At 34.8% G+C, this 27,659-nt stretch overlaps 1 protein-coding gene, 1 long non-coding RNA gene and 5 other non-coding genes across 8 annotated transcripts; all 7 read left to right on the forward strand.

Moving 5' to 3' along the window:
- Positions 1 to 394: 394 nt before the first annotated feature.
- LOC112536838 lies at positions 395 to 2,357 on the forward strand. The gene is made up of 2 exons (XR_003080775.2): positions 395 to 814; positions 1,964 to 2,357. It is a non-coding gene; the product is annotated as an uncharacterized LOC112536838 (long non-coding RNA).
- LOC112536844 lies at positions 743 to 848 on the forward strand. The gene has a single exon (XR_003080780.1). It is a non-coding gene; the product is annotated as a small nucleolar RNA snoR99 (small nucleolar RNA).
- On the forward strand, positions 1,376 to 1,498 carry LOC112536840. The gene has a single exon (XR_003080776.1). It is a non-coding gene; the product is annotated as a small nucleolar RNA SNORD14 (small nucleolar RNA).
- Positions 2,048 to 2,169, forward strand: LOC112536841. Its single transcript, XR_003080777.1, has one exon. It is a non-coding gene; the product is annotated as a small nucleolar RNA SNORD14 (small nucleolar RNA).
- Positions 2,358 to 3,014: 657 nt separating the features above from the next.
- Positions 3,015 to 3,137, forward strand: LOC112536842. The gene has a single exon (XR_003080778.1). It is a non-coding gene; the product is annotated as a small nucleolar RNA SNORD14 (small nucleolar RNA).
- Positions 3,138 to 4,863: 1,726 nt separating this feature from the next.
- LOC112536843 lies at positions 4,864 to 4,941 on the forward strand. Its single transcript, XR_003080779.1, has one exon. It is a non-coding gene; the product is annotated as a small nucleolar RNA Z199 (small nucleolar RNA).
- A 15,586-nt stretch (positions 4,942 to 20,527) lies between these two features.
- On the forward strand, positions 20,528 to 27,186 carry LOC8279077 (ubiquitin carboxyl-terminal hydrolase 27). Of its 2 annotated transcripts, XM_015727608.3 has the most exons (11): positions 20,528 to 21,033; positions 21,266 to 21,392; positions 22,165 to 22,265; positions 22,343 to 22,576; positions 22,868 to 22,936; positions 23,042 to 23,170; positions 23,433 to 23,570; positions 24,043 to 24,105; positions 24,244 to 24,297; positions 24,397 to 24,525; positions 26,313 to 27,186. In XM_015727608.3, exons 1-11 carry the CDS (start codon positions 20,752 to 20,754, stop codon positions 26,577 to 26,579), a joined length of 1,593 nt encoding a protein of 530 aa, XP_015583094.1. In that variant the 5' UTR covers positions 20,528 to 20,751; the 3' UTR covers positions 26,580 to 27,186. The 2 variants fall into 2 exon arrangements, with proteins under 2 accessions (XP_015583094.1, XP_015583093.1); XM_015727607.3 differs by having other exon boundaries at positions 20,532 to 21,033; positions 24,244 to 24,525.
- The last annotated feature ends 473 nt before the right edge of the window (positions 27,187 to 27,659 follow it).

The following is a 27,659-nucleotide window of genomic DNA, read 5'->3' on the forward strand; positions in this document are numbered from 1 at the left end:
TTATATTAAAATTAAAAATATATTCCAATTTAATAATAAAATTAATTTTGAGCGAGTTTGATACTTGATAATAAATTCAAGGATCAAATTATAAATTACCAGTTTAGTTTTTAAATTAACACGGAAGTAGATAATAGTTAGTTTTATTAAAACTGAAAAGATTCTTAATATAATAAAAAATTACGAAATTTACTCATATATTAAACTAAATTAGAGAAGGTAAATAGTATTTAATCTAAATTATGAATTTTTTTTATTTTTTTAAATTAAAAAATAACTACAAAGAAAAATTTCTATAATTAAATAGACCCTAATTTTTTGAGCCCGTAAAAAATCAAACCTGAAAATTAATTCATTATTAAAAGGCCAAGACCACATCTGGATTGTTCCATACAACAAATCACAACCGTCCATCATACGAAACCCTATGATCTCCCCAACCCTAAATCCTAGCCCTTTCCTATATAATGCTTCTCTCTCTCTCTCTCTCTCTCTTTCTCTCTCTCTCTCTCTCGAATATCATTGGTTGCTTTAGCTTTCTCTCTTGCTCGGGTTTCTTTGTGCTCTTGCTCTTAATATCAATTTTGTGTTCGTAAGCTCTCTCTGTTGAATTTTCTAGAAATCATATAGGTTATTACTTTTGTTAATATCTGATTCGGGTTGCTCCAATTTCTAGGGTTTGGTGTTATGTTTGATATATCCCTACGGGGACTACATGTCTGCCCCTTTAGCAGGATTCTGGGTGCTTTAGGGATGAACAAGTCCCTAATAAATATCGATCCATCCATCACTTTGTCGGCAATATTCGTTTTTGGTTTGTTGCCTGATCATTTAAGGGTGGAATATGCTATATTTTAATAATGATAATAATTATTACTAGTATCAAGATTGCCTTTGTTATAGGGTCAATGATGATAAATCCAAGGGCTCGTTGGCGATTGCCAAACTTTCAATGTCCATGTATATTTGTGTTCTAGTGTGCTTGTGATCGATGTGATAATTTCTATGCTTTTCTTTATATGTTGTCATTATATTTGGATCAGATTTACGACCTTTTGTTCCGTCAGCTTGTCCATTCATGTTTCATGGGCAGATGGCATGTAAATTGTAAATCATTGGTTGTCGTTCAAATGCTTGCTGTCTTGATGCTTCATTGTTTTTTGTTAATAGAATGGCAAATCTGTTTTTATTTTTGTTTTTTATTTGGATTATCTGTTTCTCATTTGTTTTTTTTTTTGTATTTTGTTGGATGCTAAGCCTTTTCTGGAAGTCTTGCCTGGATTTTCTTGATAAGTGGAAATAAAAGTCATGAATAGTTAGCTTATTTGTGTTATGTAATGTGGGTATTGGGCTAATAAATTTGCATTTTTATCTATGTTGATGATGACAATTCCAAAGGCTTGTTTCTCAAAACATTCGCAGTGGCCGCCTAAGAGCTTTCGCCTTCGCCTGGCTTGAGAGCTTGTGCTGCTTTATCCTTCCTTGGATGTCTGAAACTAATTGTTATTAGTTAATCCCAGTAATCCAATTAATTTCTCATCATGCATATTTCATGGTTTTTATACATGAGAAGTACCTGTGATAGTTTTGATGGTCTATACTGTTTTCATATGTTGTCGATGACATGTTCAGACACCTGTTATATTGTGTAGTGTTCAGACACTTTTTATATTATGTAGAGGCTGCAAAAGAGGAAAAAACCTCTATATATGAGAGCTTGTGTTGCTCCAATCCTTATTTGATTTCTGCAACGTGTACATTTAATTTAATCTTATTTCTTGGGCATATGATTTGCAGATTTGTAAATTGCATAAACTAACTCATTTCTGATCAATTTCTGGTTTCTTGTTTCTTGGATTTGTTTATGTTGTAATTGTTTTTGTTTATTTGTTGTTTTGTCTTTCTTTTCCAGGGATAAATGTTCTTTAGAAGATTTATCTGAATTTTCTTGTATGTTTTTCAGAAGTGAAAGTGAAGCATATGAACGACTCTTGGGTTGTTGTTGTTCCACATTGAGGATTTTATGGTCATTTTGTATCTTAGTGCATGTTGATGATGACAATCAAGAGGCTTGTTTCTCAAAATATTCGCAGTGGCCGCCTAAGAGCTTTCGCCTTTGCCAGGCTTGAGAGCTTGTGCTGCTCTATCCTTCCTTGGATGTCTGAAACTAACTGTTATTAACGAATTATAAAGTTTAACTTAAATCTTGTTATACATGGTTCATTCTGTTTATTTAATATGAGCACATATAAAGAAGTACAAGTGACAGTCTTGATGATTGTTGTACTTTTATCATATGTTCCTGGTGACACTTGTTATATTATCTTGTGGCTGGTAAAGATATCAATCATTTGCTACTTGAGAGCTTCTGTTGCACCTATTTTTCTTTCAATTTCTGCAACTTGGTATATTTAGGTTCATCTTTCTTTTTCCCATGGGCATATGATTTGCGAAGTTGTAAATCATAAAGCATAAGTCATTTATGTAGAATGGATTGGTTATAATTGTGGCTACATAGTTATTGTTTTTCTTTCTTGAAAAATGTGTTTGCTTGAGTTGTTTTTTAATTTTTTTATTTTGTACAAAATGTTGTAAGAAACTAAATCATATCTTTGTAATTTGTTTACCTGTTTTCTAGCAGTAATCTGTCGCATACTCTCTCCACTAATTTTCCTTGTTATCACATTGTTTCCTTTAATCCATTGTATGATCTTTTCTTATTTTCTTTATTAGATCAGATTGATATTGAAAAGTATTATTACTTTTCTAATTGCAACTTTGTTCTGTAGATTTCTTAAAATTGCAACTTTTTTGTGAGATTGTTGTAGAAATTTATGAAGTTGTATTAGAAACTGTATCCCTACAATATTAATTGAGCTGCTAATTCTTTTCCAAAAAAAGAAAGGTTTGAATCTCTAAAATAAGTGGTTTGATGAATAGAAATCTTTTTATCTTCAGGGAAAAAAGCTGTTTTAAAAAACAAAAAATAGTTATTCTTTTTGCTTCTCACAATATGTTGATGGTGACAAATCCAAAGGCTTGTTTCTCTAAACATTCGCAGTGGCTACCTAAGAGCTTTCGCCTTCGCCGGGATTGAGAGCCTGTGCTGCTTTACCCTTTGTTGGATGTATGAGACTATATTTGTTATTACTTAATATGGATAGTTTTGTACTTGTGCTTATATCATGGTTCAAGTTGATGTGAACTTTGTTTGACAGCCTCTGTTCGCGCATGTTATGTGTATTATGTTGGCTCTTTTTGTTTTTGTCAAAACAACTGTAGCTATTACTGTTCGTATATTTGTTCAGAAGTTCTTTTATTTTTTTTTGAGAACGTTAGCTCTGAACTTTGGCAGCAATTCCCTGGTAGTGTTAGAGCACTTGATGATCTTTGTTTATCTTACTTATCTTTTTACCATCATGAGAATTGTGGAGAGATGTAGATAGATTCTGGTGTGTTTTATTCTGCTGCAAGATGTGGTTTAAGGGATTTTGCTAGTTAAGTTTCAATGTGCAAGTACTCGAATGATAATCTTCTCAGTGAGATCATTTCTATTATATTTATATAATTATAATACAAATCAGAAACAAAAAAATAAGTTAAAAGTCAAAACAGTGTATGTGTTCAATGTAGGTGGGGTTTAACTTAGTCTTGTATCAGGTTTTGATTTACATTCGTACATGTTAATGGGACCTCATCTTTGGTTTGGTCTTTTACTATCTTTCTTCTATCCTTGATTGGCGACAAAAGCTGAAACATAGATGCTTTTAGTCCATGACAGGGAAATGAGGACATGGCATGGTTTCCTGTTTCTAAAATTTCTTAAGCTGAGTAGCATTTCATGATTCTAGCTTTGTAATTTTATTGATTGGCATTGCTTTAGGGTACTTGAGAAACTAGTATATAATATAGCATGATGCTTATTAAAGGTTCAACTCTCTCTGTACTTTCAGTTCTTGCGCCTCTACTACTGTTTTCTGTATTCTTTCAGTTTATTTATTTATTATCTTTGCCATTGAGGGATGAACTAAGATCAGTTGTTATCTGGAAAAAATGGCTCTGAATCATGAGTCAACAGCAGGCGCCGATTCAATGGCGAGTTGACTGCCGCATAGAGCCTACATGAAAGGCTGCACCATGAAACTTGCCTTTTTATTTTTTCAGTTTCATATCACAATAATCCACCTATATTTCTAGATTATTATTATTTAAAAAAAAAAAAAAAATATTTGTTAGTGAGGAACGCAGAGCTTTAGCTTTTAGGCGCTAAAGTCAGACACGGGTGTTTGAGGTCTTATAAATTGCCAAATCACCTTTTGCAGAGTGCCTAAATGGAGAGCTACTTTTCACGATTGGAGTGAGCTGTTTTTGTTCGTGGCTTCCTTCAAATTCGTAGTAGCGACATTCTTTTTATTTTAGTCAGCTTGTAAATGATTTTTCTTTTAATTGAATCTTTTAGGAAAGAGATTTTCAAGATAGATAGAAGTGTGTTTTATCTGAAGGTTCAGAAATGCAATGCATGCAAGTAGCAGATGGATTCATTTGGACCCTCGAGTGATTTGACGAATAGAATAGAAAGTAAAAAAAAAAAAATCTTTATTATCAAAACATTCGCGGAGGCCACCTAAGAGCTTCTGCTGCTTTATCCTTCCTTAGATGTCTGCGAGTAATTGTTATTGGTTAATCTGGATAGTTTTGTTGTTGTGCTTATGTTTGACAGCCTGTGTCATGCATGTTATGTGTATCATGTTGGCTTTTCTTTTTTCTTTTATTATAACAACTGTAGGTATTACTATTCATATATTTTTTTCAGATTTATTTATTTATTTATCAATTTTTCTCCCTTTTTTTTATTTTGGGTTGAAATCAAGTGATGAGAAAAAACTGCAACAATATGATGGATTAGTTCCATGATTCGTAGTATTTAAGTCTCTGATGATGATTATTTCTGATAAAATCTTTGTTTATCAATTTAATATTTTCTCTTTTCGGGGTTTTGATTTAATGTTTATTATAAATTGGAAATTACAGGAGTAGATATGAATATGACGAGTAATATTAATTTAATTCACTGACTGGTTATCTATTTATAGCAGCAGGAAGATTTCATGCAAGGCTCACATGAATCTCAAAAAGTAAGTTTTGTGGTCTCAGGTACTTAGAGCGGGAGTAGGAGCTTGATGGAATCTTGCTCTATGCCTTTTATTGAATAAAATCTTAGTTCTGCTGCTAGGCCTAAGCGTGGTGGCTTAATCAGTGTCTTATGATATGTGATTTTATTTTTCTTTTCATTTAGGAGTATAGTTTCATTATTTGATTAATTTTTTGTATGTGAGCACAAAGAAAGTATTACTAGTAAATAATTTTTAGCTAACTTTGGATATTTTTAAAAAATGGGGAATATAGTAAAGAAAAAGAAAGACTGACAATATAAAAGAATTTAATTTAAAAAGAAACAAAAGTAAAAAAATTTTGTTGAGAATTTTTATTTGTAATAATATATAAAAGATAATGATTTTTTAATTAATTTTTTAAAATTTTTTAGAAAATTGTTATTAAATATCCCATAAATTTTAAAAGTTTTTAAAGTTTTTAAAAATTTATGTTGAATATTTCATATTTTATTATTGAATACACTTTAATTTTTAAATTCTATTAAAATTTTTTTAAGTCTTAATTGAATATATTATCTTTAACGTAATTTTTAATTCTTTGACTGTTGTCTTATTTGAACTTAGTATAATAATATTATCTATATAAACCAACAAAGCAATAAACTTACCACTCACATTCTTTGTGAAAAGGAAATATGAGAAAAAGCATTTGTCAAACAATTTGTAAATTTTGCAATCTATTTTCGAGATTGCTTCAACTCATATAAAATTTTTTGAAGTTTGTAAATAAGTATAGATGGAACACCAAGAACAATATTCATTAGCTTAAGAACTGAGATTGCTTCAGCTCATATAAAAACTTTTGAAGCTTGCAAATAAGTTTAGATGGAACATTAACAACAAAATTCATTGGCTTAAGACTCTCATAAAAAGCTTCCTTAACCACCTTGGCATTGCTAACAGATTTAGTACCAATCTTCTCCTAAATCTGATAGCTTTGAGGGAATTCTAAGGAAGCATCATCCTTTAAACGATCATTTAAAAATACATTGCTGATTTCCAATTGAGAAAGAAACCATTCGTTTACAGCAATAAGAGCTAACAACAATCTTACAGTTGCATGTTTAGCTACAGGGTTAAAAGTTTCTTAGTATTCAAACTTTGCTCTTTAGTTATATCTCTCCATACTGCAATTAAAATGAAACTTTACTTTGTACACTTATTTTGATCAAATTGCTTTTTTGTCAATAGGTAGAGGAACAACTTTCCAAGTGTGGTTTTGTTATAAAGCATCAAGTTCTTCTCTTATAGCCTTTTGTAAATAAATATATTGAAAAGCTTGATGAAAATGTTGAAGCAAAAAAACAACAAAAGTTTTATAATTGGGATGAAGTTCGTCATAAGAGATGTAATTCTGGATGGGGTATGAAGTAGAACAAGAAGAAACAAAATTATATGTGGTTGAATCTTTAAGTGAATGATGGTAATCTTGCAAATATGTAGGAATAATATGTTTTCGAGTACTTTTCTTTGGAACATATGATATGAAGGTTCAAGAGTAGGATCAGGTGATAAAGAATTAACAGTTGTAGAAGGGGAACCATGAAGTGATGGTGCGATGGTATGAGGTGAATGTATATCAGAAGAGAAGAATGCACATTATTAATGCATCATGACCATGATCTGGGACATCAAACTGAGTATGTAAAGAATCGTATGTAAAGAATCAACACCAGAAAAGAGTGTTAGAGAGAACTGAGATAAAACATTAGAAGAAAAATATAAGTAGAATTAGAAGTCTGAAAAGGAAAATTAGATGCAAAGAATCTAACATCTCTAGAAATGAATTGATTTTAGATTCCAGATCATACAGCTTATATCCCTTCACTTTAACTGGGTATTCTATAAGAATGCATTGTTTTACTCTTGGATCAAATTTCTTTTTAGAAGGTAGTGCATTAAAAACAAAACATAAAGAACCAAACACCTTTAAATATATATAGACAAGAGGTTTATGAAATAGAAATTCATAAGGTGACTTATTTTGAAGCAAAGGTGTAGGCATTCTATAAATTAAATAACAAGCTATAAGAACAACTGCTCTCCAAAACTTAACAAGTAATAAAACTTGAAAAAGTAAGGCCCTAGATTTATTAAGTAAATATTGATATTTTTCCTTTACAACTCCACTCTGTTGTGGAGTATAAATACAACTAGTTTGATGTAAAATGCCTTTTGTAGCATAGGAAGTAGAAAGTTGAAACTTTAGTTCATTATCAAATCTAATAATTTTGATATTGACATGGAATTGATTAAGAATAAATTGATAGAATTGCTACAAAAGATGAGAAGCTTCAGATTTATGTTTCATTAAGAAAACCTAAGTAATTTTAGAATAATTATCAACTAAGGTAAGAAAATAATGATTGCCATTCAAATCAATAGTAGAATAAGGCCCTCATATATCCACATAAATCAGATCAAAGCAAATTGTAGTGTTATTAATGTGAACAGGAAAGAAACTTCTCTTTTATTTAGCTTTACGAAAAACTGAACAAGGAGTGCATGAAGAAAAATCACAACTTAGTAAGGTATTTTGAAGTATTTGTAATCTAGTAAAAGAAGGATGTCCTAGGCTGGAATGCCAAATATTGGCAGAAAGTGTACATAAAGTTTTATTGCTAATAGAATTCACAAGCCCAAAAAGAAGTAGTAGTCTTTGTTTAGCATCTGGAACTTGAAGATAGTAAAGACCTTTAACCATCTTAGCCATCCTATTCCTCGTCCATGATAAACGGTCCTGAATAAGGCAATAATCAGTGAGGAATCTAAGATAGTATTTTCTGTTCTATGTGAGTTTGCTAACATAAAGCAAATTAAAGGAAAAATTAGGAACGGATAGGACATTTGTGAGAAATAAAGAAGGTAAGAGAAAAACAGAATCAATGTGTGTAACTTTAGCTCTCATTTCATTTGGAAGTTGAACAAAGCAATTTGAAACAAAAGTGTATAAATCAAGTAATAATAAAGAACATACAAAATGGTCAGTAGCCCTAGTATCAATGATCCGTGATGAATATGAATGTTTATGCATTTTTTAGTAGATGTAATGAAAAAAGAACGAAAGGGAGTTTTACCAACAAGGTTAGAAAGCTATGAGGTTTTGATTTAGAGAGTGAAGGCATATGATCATTGATTAAAGATATAAGTTTCTGAACTTGATCAACAGGTAGATTCAACTATGAAAGAGTTGCTCCACTTGTTACTGACTTGCAGTCAACTGAATCTTGATGAGTATTAACTCCATATGAAACTTGATATGAAGTATGAGTAGATTGAACTACATATGTTGATTTAGGAGTTGGCAAAATCCATGTAGAATTACTTTGTGTTTGCTGATCTCTAGATTTATTAAACTTGAAATTTGATGAAAATCCAATGATCTTGTAACAATTGTCTTTGCTATGACCAATTTTACCATTAATGTAACATATCAGATTTGGATTGAATTTACTCCTTTTACCAGCCATGGCGGCCGCATCAATGAAGTTCTAAGAATTAGTATGCAAACTTCTTTGTGTCTCTTCCCTCAAAACCATATTATAAACTTGATTTAGTATAGGAAATGGTTTGAATAGAATAATCTGCGACCTAAATTCTTGATAAGTTTCATTCAATCTGCTCAAGAATATGAACACATAATCTTTTTGTTGAACTTTAACAAGTTTTTGAAAACAATCATCATTACATTTTCCACAACTACAATGAGGAGGAAAAGATTTAGAGCTTCAAAGTTATTCCCAAATAATATTCACCTTAGAAAAATAAGTATCAATGGAGCTTGTACCTTGAGTGATAGTACAAAGCATACAATGTAAATGACAAATCCTTATATCGTCAAGCTGAGAAGATTTGTCAAGAATTCTTAAAGATGTTTGGAGGAATGAATTGGCTACTCCTTAAAGTATTTGATGAAATTATGTTGGAATATTGGACTTTTGTGATGGAAAATTATGTATTGCAAGCAGATCAATTGGATCTAATTAAGTAGAGAGTCTCTAGGAATGGTCAATTCTCTTCAAATAGTGCTTAAGAGATGGGTGATGGCCAAGATTCCATATATTTTAAAAGGCCAAGACCCTTTAAGTATTCAAAAATCACGAGGAGTAAACTCTAAAATCAAGTTCAAGACTTATTAGCTTGATCCAATGGGCTTGATTAAATTCAATTGAGCTTTAGTTATTCAAAATAAGCTAATAAAAAACTAAGGAAGCAAGTTGGTCCAAGGAGGACTTAATGAGCTACTCTACACGTGTGACCTCCTGAAGTGATTACGGTTTCAACCTAAACTATTGACTAATAAACACTGAAGGGCGGCACCTTCTACTTTTGTTATCTAGCAAATTTCTTATTTACTTTATTTTGTTTAGGAAGTAAATATATAACTTATTTCTTTTTTTTTTCTAGCTTAATTATAGGGGGACATATGCTTGTTAGCTATTTAGAAGTTTTTGTTTTATTTCTTATTTAGTATAGGAAGTAATCTATTGTTTTCTAAGTGATTTTATTTATTTCTAGTATCATTATAGGGTTATAGGAGACCTATAAATATCTTGTATTCGACCACCTATATCGATCAATCTGGTATGAATTATTTTATTTAATAATTTAATTGAAGTTAGTTTACTTTACTTGAAGCTGGGGCCCCAAGTTCCGAATTTTATTCCATTTGGGGGAAGAGGATAACCCCTACGCTAGGTGAGGATCCCTAAACTTTCCACTCCTTGAAGCCATTGCTCTGCATAAAGCCGGATCGGCTCTATATATTCCCGATTGACTTATTTACTACATCTGTTGTCATTTTATATAAAGTTTTGACTTACAAACACCAAAAATAATAAAAGAAAATTCTAGAAATTTTTTTTTGTGATAAACATTAGGATTTTGGAAGATTTTTATTTGTTATTAATGACCAACAAAAAAATCTTTTTCTTTAAAATTCAAAACTGATGTGAGCTTATCTGTTGCGTAATAAGAACATAATAGTCAATATATTTATTCTCTTTATATTTAGTTTTTGTTATTGATTTTTAGTTTAAAAGAGCTTATTAGATTGTTTTATGTATGTAGGAATGATTTAAAGGAGTTTGTACTTAATTGAAAGGAAATGGTGAATTTCAACATTATGCATATTTGATCGCATTAGCTTTGGTAAGACTTTTCGTGACCTTAGAGGTCTATTTTCATTTAGGTTAGTCTTAGTGTTTGGGTTTTATCTAGAGCTAAAGAGGTCAATGGAGGTGATTCAAAAGCTTAAAATAAACTACTCTTCAAGAGCTACAACATCGTAAGCCTAAATTCAATTTCTACAAGGTTTAAAAATAGCCGGTAAAGTAAATAACAGAAAGAGACACATTAATGAGTTATCTTTTAGATTTTTCTTGTGTTGTCCTATAAATATATCATTATAATTTAGGGTTTAGTATCTTTGGCACCAGCTTTTGCATTTAGAATAGTAACTAAACTATTTTATTTTCATTTTTTAGCTATTTTCTAGTTACTATATATGGCTAGTTTCTTTATTTTAATTCAAGAGAACATCTTTGTATTAATTTGATTATTGTGAGACACGTGTCATGAAACTTAGGCTTAGAGGTTAGATAGCCAAGTCGCGTGGCACTTAGTTAACTTGCTTATCAAAGTCGAACTAAATAAGCCTAGATGAGAGTTGGGAGCGATTTTAGGTGAGCAAAGTAGACAGCAAAGGTGTAGGGCTAGAGTAGAATAGAGCACTTGAGCTTTGTAAATATGGAGAGCTTTATTAAGTTTTCCAACCTTCCTCTTGTATGTGGGGTGGCCTTTATATAGGCTTCCCACCTCCTCAACATGTGGTCAAGATTAATCCATCTAGAAATTTCTACAAGCTACTTATGTACAAGGCTTTCTTTGAAAGCTACTCTATGTACAAACAAGGGAAGCTTCTAGGCAGCTCCTTGGCTTGGCACACAGCCTTGCATCCTCTAGCAACTTCTAGGATCTTCCCTTAGTTTCTTTGGCCAGCTAACTTGGGCTAGGCAGTAGCATTGGGTCGGGCATATGCTGGGCATATTTCTGCCCGTGGACAAGCCTTGCCTCGTCCAAGATGAGGCAGGCTGTGACACCCTCCCCCACTCAATCTCGCGACGTCCTTGTCGCGCCTTGAACTTTGTAATTTTGGATATGCTCGGGGAATTGCCATAGCAAATCTTCACGTTCTCACATAACCTCAGTGTCGGGCAGATTTTTCCACTTCACCAAGTATTCGGTATAATTGGGAACTCCTCTTCTTCTTATCACTCTATCCGCAAGGATGCATTCGATTTTCTCGTCGAATTCGACGACAACGGCTGTTGGAGCTCTTCTAGATTCGCCACGACTGGGGTCTTCCTTGTCTTCGTGGTATGGCTTAAGCATACTCACATGGAAGATATTATGGATTTTCAATCTCGAGGGTAGTTGGAGCTGGTAGGCAGCAACACTAACACATTTCACAATTGGGAATGGCCTTCATATCTCCTTACCAAGCCTTTATGCACTTTGCAGAGGGACTTGAACTGATTAGGCAGCAACTTCACCATCACCGTCGCTAGCACTGTATTTCTTTGAGCGCCTCTTCACGTCAGCCCACTTCTTCAACGCTTTGCTGCCTTGTCGAGGCATGCCTTTGTGATGTCTGCCTCTTCGTGCCATTCCCTCGCAAATTTATAGGCGGAAGGGTTGGCTCCTCCATAACTAGCACCAATAGCATTTGGCGTCAATGGCTGCTGTCCTATGATAACTTTGAAGGGACTCTTGCCAATGGACTCGCTTCTTTAGAGGTTATATGAGAATTGGGATACGTTAAGTAGCTTTGCCCAATCTCGCTGGTGAGCACTAACATAGTGCCTTAGGTAGAGTTCCAGCAAGGCATTAATCCTTTCCGTTTGGCCGTGGCTTTGCGGATGAAAGCTTGTGGAGAAGTTAAGGTCTGTGCCTAGCAACTTGAACAACTCTCGCCAAAATTTGCCGGTGAACCAAGGGTCTCTATCGCTGATTATACTCTTCGGCCAGCCCCACAACTTCACAACATTCTTGAAGAAGAGACGAGCTGCCTCGTCTACCTTGCAATCCGCCGGGGCAGGGATGAAAGTAGCATACTTGTCTTGTTGGCATACAAGGCAGGTCCGAACATAGGCCTCCACATCGTCCTTGAGTTGCGGCCAGTAGTAGCTTTGCTGGACTAGCGCAAGTGTGCGAGTCATGCCGGGATGTCCAGCCCACAAGAAGTCATGGCACTTCTTTAAGATTTCTCTTTGCAGATTTTCCCACTTCGGCACATAGATTCGATTGCCAACAGTGAGGAGAAGGCCATCTTTCTCTCAAAATCGTCGAGTTTTTCCCTCAATCGCCAGCTTGATGATGCTTTTGGCCAAAGTGTCTTGCTGCATTCCTTCCTTGACGCGGCCAAGGAAGTCACTCTTCGGTGTGCTAGCAGCAATGGAAGCCAACTCCGCTTTTCTACTCAGCGCATCATCGACAATGTTGGCTTTGTCTGGCTTATATTCAAGCTTGTAGTCGAATTCGGTCAAGAAATCTTGCCAGCGTGCTTGCTTAGGACTCAACTTCTTTTGAGTCTGAAAATAGCTTGTAGCCACATTGTCCGTTAAAATTGTGAACTTGCTACCAAGCAAGTAATGTCTCTATGTGCGCAAAAGCAATGGACGGCGACAATTATTTCCTTATCTTGGACAGTATACCGCCTCTCCGTTTCGTTGAGCTTGCATCTTTCATAGGCGATAGGGTGCCTATCTTGCATGAGAACGCTTCCAATGGCATAGTCTGAGGCATCCGCGTGCACCTCAAATGATTTTTCATAATCGGGCAGCATCATGACAGGCTCTATTGACACGGCATCCTTCAAGGCTCCGAATGCAGCTTGGCATTCCTCACCTTAACTCCATGCCTTATTCTTCTTGAGTAGTTCCGTCAATGGGGCGGCGATGGCAGAATAGCCTTCGCCGATAATAGTTCACCAGCCCAAGAAAAGATCGTAACTCGGGCACTTTGGAAGGAGGTTGCCATTCTTGGATGGCTTTGACTTTTGCTGGATCCATCATCAACCTGCCATCCTTGATTCGATGGCCAAGGAACTCCACTTTTTCTTTCGCGAATGAGCATTTCTCGCACTTCACGTATAGCTCGTGTTCGCAGAGTACTTGGAAGACTTGCTTGAGGTGTTGCACATGCTCCTCAAGACTGTTGCTGTACACAACAATGTCATCCAAATAAACAACCACAAACTTATCAAGAAAGGGATGGAGTACCTTGTTCATGCGTGTGCAGAAGGTGGCAGGGGCATTAGTGAGGCCGAAAGGCATGACCAAGAACTCGAAAGCTCCGCATCGCGTCACACATGTTGTCTTCGGCACATCACCAGGTGCGATGCAGACTTGGTAGTAACCAGACCGTAAGTCCAGCTCTGAGAAGTACCGGGCCTTCCCCAATTGATCAAACAAGTCGGCAATCAAGGGGATTGGATACTTATTCTTGATGGTGATCTTGTTTAAAACCCGATAATCTATGCACATCCGTAGCGAACCGTCCTTCTTCTTTTGAAAGAGGACTGGTGCACCATATGGGGCCTTAGATGGCTGGATGTAGCCCGAATCAAGTAGATCTTGGAGCTGTTTCCTCAATTCGGCCAGCTCCGGAGGTGACATGCGGTGGGGTGCCATGGCAGGAGGTTTCGCACCAGGCTCGAGCTCAATGTGGTGATCCATATCTCGCTTTGGTGGCAACTTTTGCGGCAGCTTCGGTGGCATCACGTCCTTGTATTCGTCAAGGACTGCTTCGATGGATGGTGGCAAATGCGGGGCAGATTGCTCAACATAGTCTTCCTCATTGAGTTCTCTCATAGTTGCGACGTAACACTCCCCGTTCTTGAGACCCCACTTGAATTGCAAGGCAGAAATCACATCAGGTATTGATTTTACCATGCTCTTCAAGGGGATCACACAAAGCTTGGAAGCGTCGAGGATCAACAAAGAGCTCATAGAAAGGACCGGAACGGCATAGTCCTTGTAGAAGAATGCTAGACCAAAGACAGCTTTAAAATCATCATAGGCACAACAGTAAAGTCTAGCGTACCTTGCCAATCACCGACTTGCACCTTCACATTCTCCGCAATGCCATGCACAGGCTTTGCCTTTGAGTTGACAGCCTTGATCATGCCGACTCCTTTGGATAATTTTAAGCATAGGCGCTTCGCCTCGTGCATGTCCAGAAAGTTGTGTAGCACCCGTATCGAGCATAGGGCAGGCAGCTTTGCCTCCGATGGCAGCGTTGACGTAGAGTAGGCCTCTCTCCTTGGAGACTGAGTGAGAGAGGAACTTTGATATCGCACCTAAGTGCTGTAGAGAATCCATGCCAGCTTGGGGTTCTTCTTAGCATTTATCTTTGAATTCTGCCACAATAGCATTCATGGCCTTACGGTTTGGACAGTCCCTTACCCAATGTGGACCATCGCAAATGAAGCAAGGCTTGGGCGGTTTGGAGGTAGTAGGCTTATCTTTGCGTCCCAAGCCTTTATCGTGCCTTGAGTTACCGCCAGAGGATTTCTGGTAGCTACTCTCCTTGCCTTTATTGAAATCCTTCTTTTGACCTCTCCCACTCTTAGTAGAGCTAGGTTTCTTGCCCTTGTCTTGAGCGGAGTAGTCCTTGAGGTTTTCCACCGCGGCAATTTCTTCGTCAAGGGTCTACACTCCGCGTCGTTCGAGCTCCATCTTCACCCAATCCTTCAGCCCATCTTTGAAATCAAAGAGGAGTTGATCGTCGGTTAGGTATGTGATCTCTAGCATAAGAGTCGTGAACTCCTTAACATACTCGGCAATGCTTCCGGTTTGCCTCAGCCTACACAGCCTGCTTCGTACCTCATCGTTGGCGTTGTAGGGCACAAATTGTTTGCGGAGTTCAGTCTTGAACTGTTCCCACGTATTAATGATGCAAAGCCCCTTCTCTCTTTCGGAATATTTCCTTCTCCACCATAGTTGGGCGGAATCCCTTAGGAAGATGGCAGCATTGCTAATCTTCGTGAAGTCATCTGTGACGTTCATCGCCTCGTAGTATTGTTCAAGGCCGAACAAGAAGTTTTCTACCATAGTGGCGTTGCGTGTGCCATTGTACATGGCAAGCTTAGGGACTTTCAATCCGTGTGGGGCAGTGGAACTAGTAGTGGCAGCTGTGTTTGTCGAGGGAGGACTACCTTGACAAAGAGCATCCATCTCCCTATAAAGCTTTTTCAGCTCATCTCGTAGGGTCTTTTGCTGGTCGGCGAACTCCTCTCTTAGGGAGCGTAGCTCTCCCCGAAAGGCTTTGCCACGATCTTCGATCATGGCCTTGGCAACCCTTGTGATCTCCATGTTTTCATGGATGAGGTTGTCAACCTGATCACTGAGCTCGCCAATAGTCGAAGTTACGCTAGCCAAATCTTTCTCAAGGCTAGCAACTCTAGACTCCACAGGCTCGCGCGTTGGAGCCTTGGATTTGCCCCGTCTAGGCTGTGAACGTTGTTCCTCACGCCCACGGGTCTGCTCAGTGCGTTGCTCTTCCACCGTAGCAGCAACAATTCCTTCCTCACTTGCCATCACTCGAATCACTTCAACCAGCGGTACCTAGGATTCAAACCGTTGCTCTGATACAACCTGTCACGAAACTTAGGCTTAGAGATTAGCCAAGTCGCACGACACTTAGTTAACTTTCTTGTCAAAGTCGAACTAAGTAACCCTAAATGAGAGTTGGGAGCGATTTTAGGTGAGCAAAGTAGGCAGCAAGGGTGTAGTGCTAGAGTAGAATAGAGCACTTGAGCTTTGTAAATATGGAAGCTTTATTAAGTTTTCCAACCTTCCTCTTGTATGTGGAGTGGCCTTTATATAGGCTTCCCACCTTCTCAGCATGTGGTCAAGATTAATCCATCTAGAAATTTCTACAAGCTACTTATGTACAAGGCTTCCTTTGGAAGCTACTCTATGTACAAACAAGGGAAGCTTCTAGGTAGCTCCTTGGCTTGGCACACAGCCTTGCATCCTCTAGCAACTTCTAGGATCTTCCCTTGGTTTCTTTGGGCAGCCAACTTGGGCTAGGCAGCAGCATTGGGCTGGGCATATTTCTGCCCATGGACAAGCCTTGCCTCGCCCAAGATGAGGCGGACTGTGACACACGGTTCTTAATAAAACTCTACTTTTATTTTAATTATCTTTTATTTTTTTATTATAATTATTTATAATTGCTTAGATGTATAACTAAGTGGCCAATTAGTTAGAGATTTATAGTTCTTGAATGCTTTGTTGAAATTATAATTCGTAATTATTGTGAACTTTAACTTAGTAGCAATTAGATTACGTGCTAATCTAAAAGAAACTAGGGACGATTTAATTAATTATCGCTTGATAGGTATTAATCGGTTTAATAATCTCCTAGAATTTAATGTTATTTCTAATTATATGATGATTGCTTAATACCAAGTAAATTAGAAATAAGGGTTAATTTGGATGCTGGGTTTGAATTAACTTTTGTAGGGAAGATTATGATTTATTCTCGATTGTGGTAAATTTCTAGCTAAGTAGTTAATAATGGAATAGAATTTCTAGGTGTCAATGATCAATGTGAAAAATTAATCGAATCAATTTTCCTTGGATTGAAATTGTCTATAATTTTATTTTCAGTTTTTATTTCAATTTGCTTCTCAATCATATTCAACAAAATCCCTTTCTATTTTAGGTTTGAAGTTATAATTACTCTAATAATATTATTAAAGAATTAGTCTCTATGGTTCGACCTGGGCTTGCCTCCACTATAGTTTTGGTAAGATCAGCAATACAATCTTGGTGCTCATGACACGCATCAAATTTTGGTGCTGTGCCGGGAATTGGTTTTCATTTTATTTATTTTATTGAAGTTTTATAGTTTGTTTTTAATTTTATATGTTTTTTTTATTTTATTTTATTATTTATGACTAGAACTTCTCAATATAGTGATTAGAATTTGATCTAGAAATGGAAAAGATTGCTAAAAGATTGAGAAAAACAACTCGGTAAGCTAGATTAACAACTACAGAAACGAAGCAAGCAATTATTACATCTCCTGGTTTACTCGGCTTACTTTCCATCAGTTTAGTCTAGCGATTCAGAAGAGGAAGAGATAAATGTGAATAATAATAAGACTTTGAATGAGTTGGCTGCTCCTGATCTTAATCAGCAACTCTTATGCATTAGATACCCTAATTTAGAAGTTGATTTTGAATTAAAATCAGGACTAATACATATGTTACCTAAATTTTATGGTCTTGTAGGTGATGATCCACATAAGCACTTGAAGGAGTTTCTTGTGGTGTGTGCAAGTATGAAATCTCAAAATATTACTGAAGAGCATACTAAGCTGCGGGTATTCTATTCTCATTGATAAATTTGGCAAAGGATTGATTGTATTACTTTCCTTTAGGATTAATTCAGATATGGAATGAGATGAAAATGCTGCTTTCTGGAGAAGTACTTCCTTGCCTCTAAAGCTGTCAACATAAGAAAATAGATATGTAGTATTAGGCAATGATGGAGAGTCTCTTTATGAGTACTAGAAGAGGTTTAAGAAGTTGTATGCTAGTTGTCCTCAGCACCAAATTACTGATCAACTGTTAATTCAATATTTCTATAAGGGTTTATTGCCAATGGAGTGAAGTATGATTTGCTAGTGGAGGTGCATTAGTATATCAAACTCCAGAAGCATCAAGGAAATTAATTGCTAACATGCGGAAAACTCTCAACTATTTAGCATGAGGATGGGTCATACACCTAAGAAGGTGAATAAGGTAAGTTCATTTAACCTTGAATGTCAGAATTTTAGGTTTAACTGCTTTGATTAGACAAATGGTTATAGGTAATATACAAGCAACAACAAAGGTGTGTGGGATATGTGCTATGTTGGGACATTATACTGATGCATATCCAACTTTGCAAGCGGATGAAGGTGTCCAACAAGCTAATGCAATAGGCAATTTCCCAAGACAACAACAATATCGTTATGATACATGTCTATTGCCAAGTTATCTCTCCAAGCACTCCAATCATTTGATGTCTCAATTATTGAAATAACATTATCTATTTCGTCAATTCATTGACTTTGAGTACTTGTTCTATCTAATTTTTCCTTCATCTCATCTATAGACATTTCTCTTCAAATAAAATTATGAAGCAGACAATAGGGCATAATAATCTTTTTATAAGTCCTAACACGATAATAATTAGGACTCTAAGAATTGCCCAATGTAATTTAAGTACACTAAAAATCTCTTAATTATATTTCTTACTGCTGAATGCTTCATATTAAAAAAAATTCTTCTAGAATAGTAGGTCGATGCCTTTCTTTCCAATCATTTAGATGATATTTCTCCTAGTTATTGCATCTTTAAAGCACTCGACCATCTGCAGATAATCCCTCCCAACCAAGTAATATATAAATAAACACCAAATACTAGTAGCAATTTCGCATTTTCGTGATTGATATATAGGCCTACCTACTTCAGGCACATGAGACTCAAATATATGTGCCATCTAGAACTCCAAGACAATTCTAAACAAAAAAAATTGAGATGTGAATTAATTATTGACTTTTATTCGAGATATTACATACAAGGATCATATAATAGTACCTTAAACTATCTCCATCTTAAATCTGTTGAATTAGTAGGAACATGTTCTGGCTTCCCAACCGCTTAAATCTTAATTGTATAGTTCTATTCTTAATATGATGTGGTAACACATGTGAGAACATGACTACTTGTCCATCTACCATCATATGTGTAGTTGAAACCCCCTTCATGTTCAAGCATATAGGATAACTTGCTAAAATGCATATATATTCATCTTTAATTCTGATTTCCACGTGTCATCATTTTCATACACTAATCCATTCATCATCTTTCTTCTTAAGAAAAAATAAAAATCATTGGTATATCTCATTCTCAAACAATTTTTACCATATGATACCACTATACTACAATATAACTGAAAAAACCAGCTTATTACATTTAGTATCTCTAGCCATTGTGATAATGTAACAATCAACTTCCTCCTTCTTATTAATTTCTGCATGGCCAAACTTAGCCGAGCCATACTTATCTAGTAATAATAAATTGTCAAATTGAAAAAAAAAGAAGAGGTTTTTCCTAGACTCAAATTTGTCACTATAGAACTTTTAAATTTTTAAAATTCATAATAATTTAACTAATATATTGAGATCTCACATCACTAAAAAATAAAAATTGCTAACAATTTATAAGATAAAGATCCAACCAACTAAGTGGTTAGTTCTAGTCATTTTGATACTAGTTGGACACAGATCAATCCTATTAGTTGGGCTTTAATACTCTCTCATTCATTTAACTCTATTCTTAATCAATTAATTCAATTTCATAATATGATATCAGAGTAACTCTGACTCGGTTTTTCAATTTTTTGGCTTTTCGGCCGAACCGATATTACTGCCGTATTTCTTTCAATTTATTTTCACATTTCAAGAGAAATATTTAAAATTTTAGTGATATCTGAACGTCAAAGTCAAATTCCAATTGTATTTGGAGGGAATAAGTACTAACAATTTATAAGGATATAGTCCAATCAACCATGTGGTATTTTGGTATTAAGTGAACACAAATACAATCATATTAGTTGTGTTCTAATATTCTCTCGTTCATTTGCCTCTATTCTTAATCAATTAATTCAAATTTATAATATAATATATATCTATTATTTTATCCTTATTTATTAAATAAAAAATGCCAACTTACTCAAATATTTATTCTTAGCATTAATAAATTTATGATGAGTGAAATTTTTATTTTATTTTATTATTATGTAATTATACAGATTTCTTAGTTTTTTTATGAAAAAAATATAAAATTATTAATTTTATGAATTTTAAATTATTATTGTTTAAAAAATTTCAAAATTCAAAAACTTAATTAAATTTATAAAAAAACATAGAAGTTGATCCTTTGGTTTAATTTTTTGACGATAAGAGATATTATGATTCTTGTAATGATATTTTAATATACTGAAAATTAATATAACTAATTTTAAATGAGAATTAAATTAATAAGAAATAAAAGGGTAGAAGAATCATAAATATTAATAAATAAATATTAATATTAAATAAAATGAATTATAAACTATTGATTAATGATGTCAGTGAACTGTAATATAAAACATTTACATTTTAACTCTCTAAATACTAAAATATAATTAAAAAGATCACAAGTTATTCAAAAGGTTAAACCACATTTTTCTAGATTTTAAAATATATTTGCAATACAAATTGCAATCTAATTACGATTGAATTCGTCCAATTATGAATCTTGATCCTTCATCCTTTAATTTTGCCGGGCCATGCCCGCTTTTCAAAAAGTCGATAATAAGATTTCAGCTAAAAATGAAAGTATAAATCAATTTGAAACTCGTCGAGCACTTTGCAGTTTGGGGTTCTACCTACAAAATCAACTTGAGAGTTTTGAGTCTTAGACTCTCAATTGATTTTGACACTTTTGATTTTGATTTATTTTTTCTTTTGACAAATGAAAAACGAAATAATAAACTCAATCATCAGCAATTTGAGGCATGGATACAAATCTTTATCTCACTTGAAGTGGGTATCATCTTCTTCTGGATTTCACGTACCAGTGGCTGGTGCTCTTGGTGTTGCTGGTTTGATTTTGGCTTTAATAAAAGATCACAACTTTGATAACTTAACTCGATTATCTTGGTTTTCTAATAGAGAAACTCACCTTCAGAAGCTCTATTTAGTTCCTGGTTTGCAAAATCTTGGCAATAATTGCTTCTTGAATGTCATATTACAGGTATCATCTCTGTTTGGTTCGTGGGTAGTTTTTGTAAATTTGGGTTTTGTTTGGTTGATGAGAAAATTTAGTAGAAAGTGACAGAATTGTAATGCCCAGTTATGAAGTTCGCTACTTTCTTTTGTTATTATTTCTTTTTTAGGAAATTGAAGTTCAATGAATTTCGAAACAAAAGAAATTCAAAGGGTTAAAGGTTAAGTCTTTACTCTTTTTTCTATTTTCTTACTACCAGGCTCTAGCTAGCTGTTCATATTTCCAAGCTTATCTTCAAAAGGTGATAGGAGAATGTGATTCATCAGACACTGTGGGGTATAGTGAAAGTTTGCAGCTTACATTTGCTTTGGCTGCTCTATTAGAAGGTGATGCAGATATTTCCTTTGGATGAAGGAATCTTAAATTGTGAGATTTGAATTTGAAGAATTTTAGGTTTAATATCGCTAATTATAGTTATTAGCAGAAGTTACTTCTATCATTGTGGACAAAATTTTTTATGGATGTGTGAATTCTAAATTCTCCTGGGTAGGTGTCAATTTAAATCCTCCTCAAGTTCGTTCTTAAACCCACTCATAGATCTAATTATAATGAATAGGCAAACTTCTACACGAGCAGTTTAAACTAATATCCTACCCAAATCCCTGTTTGATTTCATACCACGTGACCATATATACAATAGACATTTTAAAATAACAACTCAATGAAAATGGAACTGTGCTTGTGTTGCTTTCTTGGCTAATGCTATGCATTACAAGTTACAGTTGAAGGCAGGGAATATTTGCTCCTGCAACTCCTCTATTCTTCTTACTGTTGTTTTTAACTTACAATGAGATTCAACTTTAACTGATTCAAAGCTCTCATGCATATGCAGGATAATGTTAGAAAGTGAGCAGATATTTTAGTTTTCTTTAATAAATTTTACGAACACTTTTATATCCCATGTTGAGAGTTTATTCTCCATACTTGCAAATTCACTACAAGAGGTGGAATTATTTCTCATTAGTTCATTCAATGGCTCCTAAACAATTAGTTAGACTTTAAATTATTGTTGAGCTTATTAAAATTTTTACTGAAAATTTTGTGATTATGTTTGACATTATCATTGGAATCTAATTCGTAAGCTCTCCATTTCTACAGAACTATCTGCATTTGGCAAAGGGAAAGTTGTGTTAAGTCCACGAAAAGTGATGCTTGCAATGACCGAGTATATTCAAAATTTCAGTTTAAGAAGCCAACAGGTGTGATTGCAGCGTCAATATTCTTTGAACAAACAAGTTGTGTTCGAATGACTGATTTGTGATTTCTTTGTGAGTAGGATGCTGAAGAAGCATTTCTTCATCTCTTATCATCTTTAAGAGAAGAATTTTCAGATTCTTATCCTGCAGATCAGAGTTCTCTAGCAGATTCTTTTGATTCTTCTAATTGTAGGATTCTCACCCCAAAGAGGAGGGAAATCCTGAATGAAAAAGAAAGGTGGCAGCAACACTTCCTTGGACCATTTGATGGAATTCTTAGTAGCATTTTAGCTTGTCAAAGTTGTTCATCTCAGGTTTGTGCTGCCCTCACACAACACTTTTCATTTGTATCTACATATACCAGTCATTTCTCTCTGCCTTTGGTTTTGCCTACATACTAGAATTGTATTACTATTAAAGGTTGCATTCATTAATAAAAATCAGTGATTGATTTGAATGTTTATAAAATGGGAAATTTTGGAGAAACAGGGTCTTCCTTTTACAAGAAGTTTGAATTCTATATAAATAGATTGCAGCTAACTGTTTTGATTCTCTTCCTATCTTGTAGCTCCATATAGTTTAACTGCACTTTTGTTATTTTGCAGATTTCGTTGAATTTTCAATTTTTTCATAGCTTACCTCTTTTGCCAGTCCTTGAAAGTGTTGCTACCATTGTATGTTAAATAAAGGTTTCAATTTTATTGAATTCCTATCTCAATATTTAGTTTTGTGGTAACAAATGTATACCCCAGTTCTAACTTTTGCACACATGACGCTAGATGACTGGATGTAGGTTGGAGGATTGCTTGAAGCAGTTCATTTCCGCTGAACAAGTTGAGAATTACAATTGCAGCCAATGTTGGCATATTGCTGCAATAAAGTATTTAATGTTAGAAGGAGTAAAAGAGGTGATTCTTCCATTATATAATCCAGGTTATTCTGATTTGTTGGCAGCTAGCCCATTGGCACATGTGACCCCAATCATATTCTGTCATTTTCTCCTGAAGTTACTTCATCTCCTTTTACTTATTTAATTAATTGATGTTGTCTCGTTTGCACTGGGCTTAGTCTGGTTTTCCAATTTGTTTGACCTTTCTCTTGGAATATATGTGTGTGTGTGTGTGTGTGTGTGGCTCATACTTATTTGATTTCTCTGACTTCATGTTTTAGACAGAGATTGAAAAACTTAGGAGATGTAGCATGCAAGATTCCTGTACTTGCCATAGACTTCCTCATCTTGAAGGTTTGCCATGGTCTAATAATTTTTCACGCACACTAAAGCAACTAAGCATTGCTCGTTGTCCGAAGGTGTGAACTCTTACTTTTTACTTGTTATAATAAAACCCAAAGTAAATTTCAGTGGTTCAATGCCTTATGCTCATTGAAGTTTTTATATTCATTTTGCTCTGACTAATATCTGAATGGGATTTCATGAAACAATAATAAGGCCAATGCTCTTAACCAGAGGAGATAGCAAGTGTTTTACATTTGCTACTTCCAAATTTTTAGGACGGACTAAGGGATAATGGTTACTTGGGAAAACATGCAGTAATACGTTTTTAAAACCTATCAGAAACTGGTATACATCCTTTAAACTGTTTTGTGAGGATAGGATAGCCCTGGAAGAGTACTTGCCCTTGTAATTTGGGTACTTTGTCCAACCTTTTATTCCTCTGCAATCAAGTTCTCTTCTTACTGTGTTTGTTTCAGACATTTCATATTTTGCTAGATATTCGTGCACTTTCTTTATATGCCCATGAGTTCTATCATGTACTTGCAGATTTTGTGTATTCATTTGCAACGTGCTTCAATAAATCAGTTTGGAGAACTAGTCAAACTTCAGGTATTCAAATTTCTATTGCTTGGGCTTCTTCTAACTTTGTTTCCGGGGATATCCTTATTCCAAAAGCTAACTTCCTTGCTTACATTGATGCGATGAGATTTACAGCATAACAGTGGATTACTGTACTGATAATTGTAGGGGCATGTCAGCTTTCCATTAATTTTGGACATTCTTCCATTCACGTTGGAAAAGGTGCAATGTCAAAAACGAAGCCCTCATTTGAACTATTTAAATGTTCAACCTGACACAAGAATGCTAAATTGTGATTATGGGCAAAGTACTTGCTCAAAGGTCTTAGCAGCTGATGAATCACAGTGCAATGAACACATAAAAACCTTTGTTGGAGAATCCATTTTGCCCCAAACTAAAGGCTGTTCCAACACCATGTGTACAGATATGAGCTCACAGGCTAATGACAAGGTAGGCTGAATGATTGCTGATATGGATATATTCATTTGTGCTTTAGAGGTTTGTGCTATGATATGTGTCTGTTTATTTATGTGAGTGTGTAAACATCTGGGCATTCTGGTCCAGTTCTCTGTGGCAGGAAGTAACCTTTACCATTAATTAACTTCTTCACCACCATTTCAGTTCAATGGTCTAATTCCAAGTTAAAGTTCCAAAATTTATTGTTCCTTTGGCTGGAAGCTTATGAAGTCTTCAGTAACTTGCCATATAGAATTAGGAGATTTAGTTTAGCTTGGCACGTCGCTTAAATTATGGCAAGAGTTGTGCAACATATCTCTGGAGGTTTTTTTGTCTCAATTGTCACTACCCCAAAAACATAGCACTTGTGGCAAATTCCTCCTTTATTCTTGGCTTTGATGAATAAGTGCCTCCTACATTCTTGGCTTTCCTGATGAAGTCAAAAGATTTTATTTGTGCATTGATAGGAGAATAAATATAAATTGAAGAAAATGAATTAGCTGGTTCATTTCATGTAAGATTTAGTTAGTGATTAATTGAATGATTATCCAATCTAACTAGACTTTAAAAAGAAAATTAGTGCCTAATGCGGGAAAGGCCGTTTGGTGAGAAACCTTTTTATTTTCTTTTAGTGAGTTCTAACTATTAGCTATTTCCCAGTATGAGGGAGAGATGAATGGGTAGAAGAATAAGTATATGGATAAAGAAATTTTTTTTCAAAAGCAAGAGAGCGATTGTATTGAAAGATAAAGGACTTCTAATCATTTTTTTTTAATCTATTTATCTTATAGTAAACAGAGACCAATTAGATGGAGAAAAGGTAAGGATGAGAGTTTGTTGATGAGTTTATCTATTTCTGAGGTATCTATTATTTCTATCCTACTTTGTTTTTACTCACGCTTTGCCAAATCTTAGCATGGAAATTGGAAGGGGAAGAAATCCAATCCATGTGGCAACCATGTAGAATTCCATTTCATTTCATGGGATTGTCATTGGTGGGAAATTGTCATGAGTTTCTACATTAAGGATGAAAAAATAATTTTCTTACCAGTTTAAACAAATCAAGATTTAATAACCAAATTAAACTCAAGGCCTAAAGTGCTTAGCAGTTTTAAGTTACCGGTTACATTAGCACATTATCTGTCATCTTTACTGAATGAATTTTTAAACCACCTTTTGAATATTACTCTCTCTCTCTCTCTCTCCCTCTCTCTCTCATGTCTTTCAACTATTTATTCGCTGTTTTATGAACTGATGCTCTTACTCTTTTAGTTTACTTGCCTACTGAAACAGAACAAAGTGTGGCCTATTAGGATTTGTTTGCAGTTGCACCTTCAATAGTCAAACTTAGTTTTAATAGTACTATTACACTTTTCATTAATGTATGTAATGTTTGTGATCAAAGTGTAATGGAACAATTTCTCCAAGTTTGGCTGCATAATCTTAGTTGCAGATTCTGTTTATAATGGCATTAACTTTTCAAACCTTTAATGAGAGTCATAAAATGCATTTTACTCTTTTGGCACATCCTTCCTAGGAATGAGTCGTGTTCTGTGTAGGTCCTGAACCTGCCACTTCTATCATCAACTTGAAGAAAAAGATACTTGTTACTGAAAGTTTTTACTTCAGTTATCATATGCTGAGAATATTAAATGTATGTTCTTAGAGCTCTACAAATGGAAAAGATTGCCATCTGGTATCTTTTAAATAAGAGGTGATGGTTCTAATTTCTCTTCAAGGTCATTTCATTATATGATTTGTTTGTCTCCATTTTTTGGCAGGTCGGCATACCTAGCTCAGTTGTTCCTTCACAACCTCTGGTATACCGTCTTGTATCTGTGGTGGAGCACTTTGGGAAAACTGGAGGGGGGCATTATACTGTTTATAGAAGCGTGATATCTAAGTCACCAAAGGAATGTACTGATGAAACTCTCAACCCCTCCATTCCGCAGTGGTTTTGTATATCAGACTCTGATGTACAAAGTGTTTCGGAGGAGGATGTTTTAGCTGCAGAGGCTAGCATACTTTTTTATGAGAGAATTGTATGAGGCAGAAAAATAACCTACTACATGTGCTGTTTTGGAAGCTTTTTGATATCCCATCAAAAGCAGCTTCTTCAATTGCAGTTCAAGCAATCACTTCATGGCATGCAATTTTGTTGCAAGGAATCTTATTCAACTCTGTAATGCTGGATAAATTCAAGTGCTGAGCTGAGTCCCTGAAGTTTACCTGATGACCTGCTCTGTTGGACTAGATGCTTCAATCCTGAAGTTTCTCAGGAACATGGTACTTGTGGAAGAAGTGCAGTTCAAACCAGTGATTGTTTTGTTCAAAACCTAGGTGCAAGACAGAAACAGTGACTACAGCAACTCTTCTATAGCAAAAAATGAAGGACAAATTTTCTGATGTAAAATTACGGTATACTCGATTTGACTGTTGCATCATTCAGTAATTGTTGGAACGAAAATGTTTTACATCTACATTTTGCTGGTCTTGCTGTTATTTTCTGAAAGAGGGGTCTTTCTGTCATACATTGAAGAGTGGGAATAGGTAGAAAAGAACTGACAGGCATTACAGAAATGTGTCATGTAGCATGTGACTTCTTGTTTGATGCAGTTCTTCTATAGCTATTGAATCCCACCTTAAAGTTATCAATTACTGGTGCAAATTCATGATTAGATGCCCACTTAATTATAATTTATTTATTAAGTAATAGATATTTCCTTCTGTTAAAATAAAAAATTGAAAAAAGAAAAAACTTGAAAGAGAATGTCATGCATACTCTCTTGCAAAGTCTAATCAAGTCTTTTTATCTTCTGCATTATAGAGTTCCAAATCAGCTCATCTGGTTGGCACCTTGTCATAGAGTCAATGCCATCTATTTCACAAACAAGAATATACATTTTTTAATTAGAATTTTCCAAAATTTATTTCAATGTTGGATTGGAAATGTTGCCTGTCATTGAATGGACCTACTTAACAAACCCTTCTTTTTTCTTTTTCCCAACATACCTTTTCCCTATTGTTTTTCACCAGATTCTTCTCATCATTTTCCACTCATAAAGAAAAGAGAAAGACACTTCTAATCATTGATTATGAGATGAGAATTGAACATTTAAATAGTTTTG

Source organism: Ricinus communis, chromosome 7 (assembly GCF_019578655.1).
Source record: "Ricinus communis isolate WT05 ecotype wild-type chromosome 7, ASM1957865v1, whole genome shotgun sequence".
NCBI lineage: Eukaryota > Viridiplantae > Streptophyta > Magnoliopsida > Malpighiales > Euphorbiaceae > Ricinus > Ricinus communis.